This window comes from Bison bison, unplaced genomic scaffold (assembly GCF_000754665.1).
Source record: "Bison bison bison isolate TAMUID 2011002044 unplaced genomic scaffold, Bison_UMD1.0 scf7180017463957, whole genome shotgun sequence".
NCBI classification, from domain to species: domain Eukaryota; kingdom Metazoa; phylum Chordata; class Mammalia; order Artiodactyla; family Bovidae; genus Bison; species Bison bison.
Window position 1 is genome coordinate 2,657 of NW_011373327.1, and position 1,227 is coordinate 3,883.

The following is a 1,227-nucleotide window of genomic DNA, read 5'->3' on the forward strand; positions in this document are numbered from 1 at the left end:
TTGCTATTCTTACATATCATCCCACCCTCACTTTCTCCCACGGAGTCCAAAAGACTGTTCTCTACATCTGTGTAAAGACACCATGTTGGTGGCTGTTTTCTTTGTGTATTTTTCCTGGTCACAATCTCTTCAGGAGTCATTTTGGCATATGCAATTTGTGTGGATTATAATAGACCAGAAAGGAAATCTGTGGCAAGAAAGAACTATGGGGGAATCACTGAGGAGATTTTTTTGTAAGCACAGATTCTGGGACCGTACGCTAGATGATTTCTATAGTACTTTCCATTCCTGACGTGTTTGTTCATGACTGGGAGGGGGAGTCAGCTCCATATGAATGGAAAGTGGAGATAATTGTTGTTGCAGATGTGTATTGAATGCTTATTGGGCACCAGGCAATGTTCTAGGTGTTTCACATATAGGAACTCAGCTGATCCACCCAGTAACCTCATGAGGTCATTTCTTTTATGGTCCTCATTTTACAGATAAGGAAACCCAGGCACTGGAGGCTACTATCCCAAGCAAGATCTCTGAGCACGTAAAAGAGAGCTGGGATCTGAACACCAGCCGTAGTCGTTCCAGAGACCGTGTTCTACATCCCAATATAGGACCACTCCTCAATAGCCAGGAGGCTCCTAAGAAGCCCTAGAGTACCTCTGAATACATTTAAAAAATTGACCCCTTTTGCCCCACTTGTGATGCTATTTATAGGTGACAGTTGATAGACTGCTGGTACCTAAAAAGCGCAATACTGTAAGGACATAGAGTTGTCTCACTCATTGACCAGCATGGCACATTTCCCCACGCAGTTACATAGGAATGCACCCTGGGACATGGTGAGAAAGAAAGTGCAAACTGTCTGGTTCTCTCTTTGCCATCATTAGGTCAATGGGGTGACAGTTCATGGAGCCACGCCCCTCTTTAATGCTTGCTGCAGTGGCAGTGCTGCGTGTGTCAACGTGCTGCTGGAGTTTGGCGCCAAGGCCCAGCTCGAGGTGCACCTGGCCTCACCCATCCACGAGGCAGTGAAGAGAGGTAAATGAGGCATCGCATCACACTCACAACATTGAGGGGCTCCCTTCAGTCTGCATGAATCAAGGGTAGAGTGTTCACCTTGCAAGGATCTTCCAGACCTTCTTCACCAGGAGACTAGGTGTGGCTTAATTAATCCTACAGCAGTAACTTCAATAGGAAATAACACCGGGGAATGACATAGCATTTCTTAGAACT

At 45.9% G+C, this 1,227-nt stretch overlaps 1 protein-coding gene across 1 annotated transcript in view; it reads left to right on the forward strand.

Annotated features, from left to right (window-relative positions):
- Positions 1 to 708: 708 nt before the first annotated feature.
- ASB11 (ankyrin repeat and SOCS box containing 11, E3 ubiquitin protein ligase) overlaps positions 709 to 1,227 on the forward strand; it is a gene marked incomplete at its 5' end in the record, with an annotated part of 10,982 nt that continues 10,463 nt past the window's right edge. Inside the window, 2 exons of the mRNA XM_010833209.1 lie at positions 709 to 750; positions 882 to 1,032. Coding sequence (XP_010831511.1) covers positions 709 to 750; positions 882 to 1,032 — 193 coding nt within the window. The remainder of the gene's footprint in view (positions 751 to 881; positions 1,033 to 1,227) is intronic.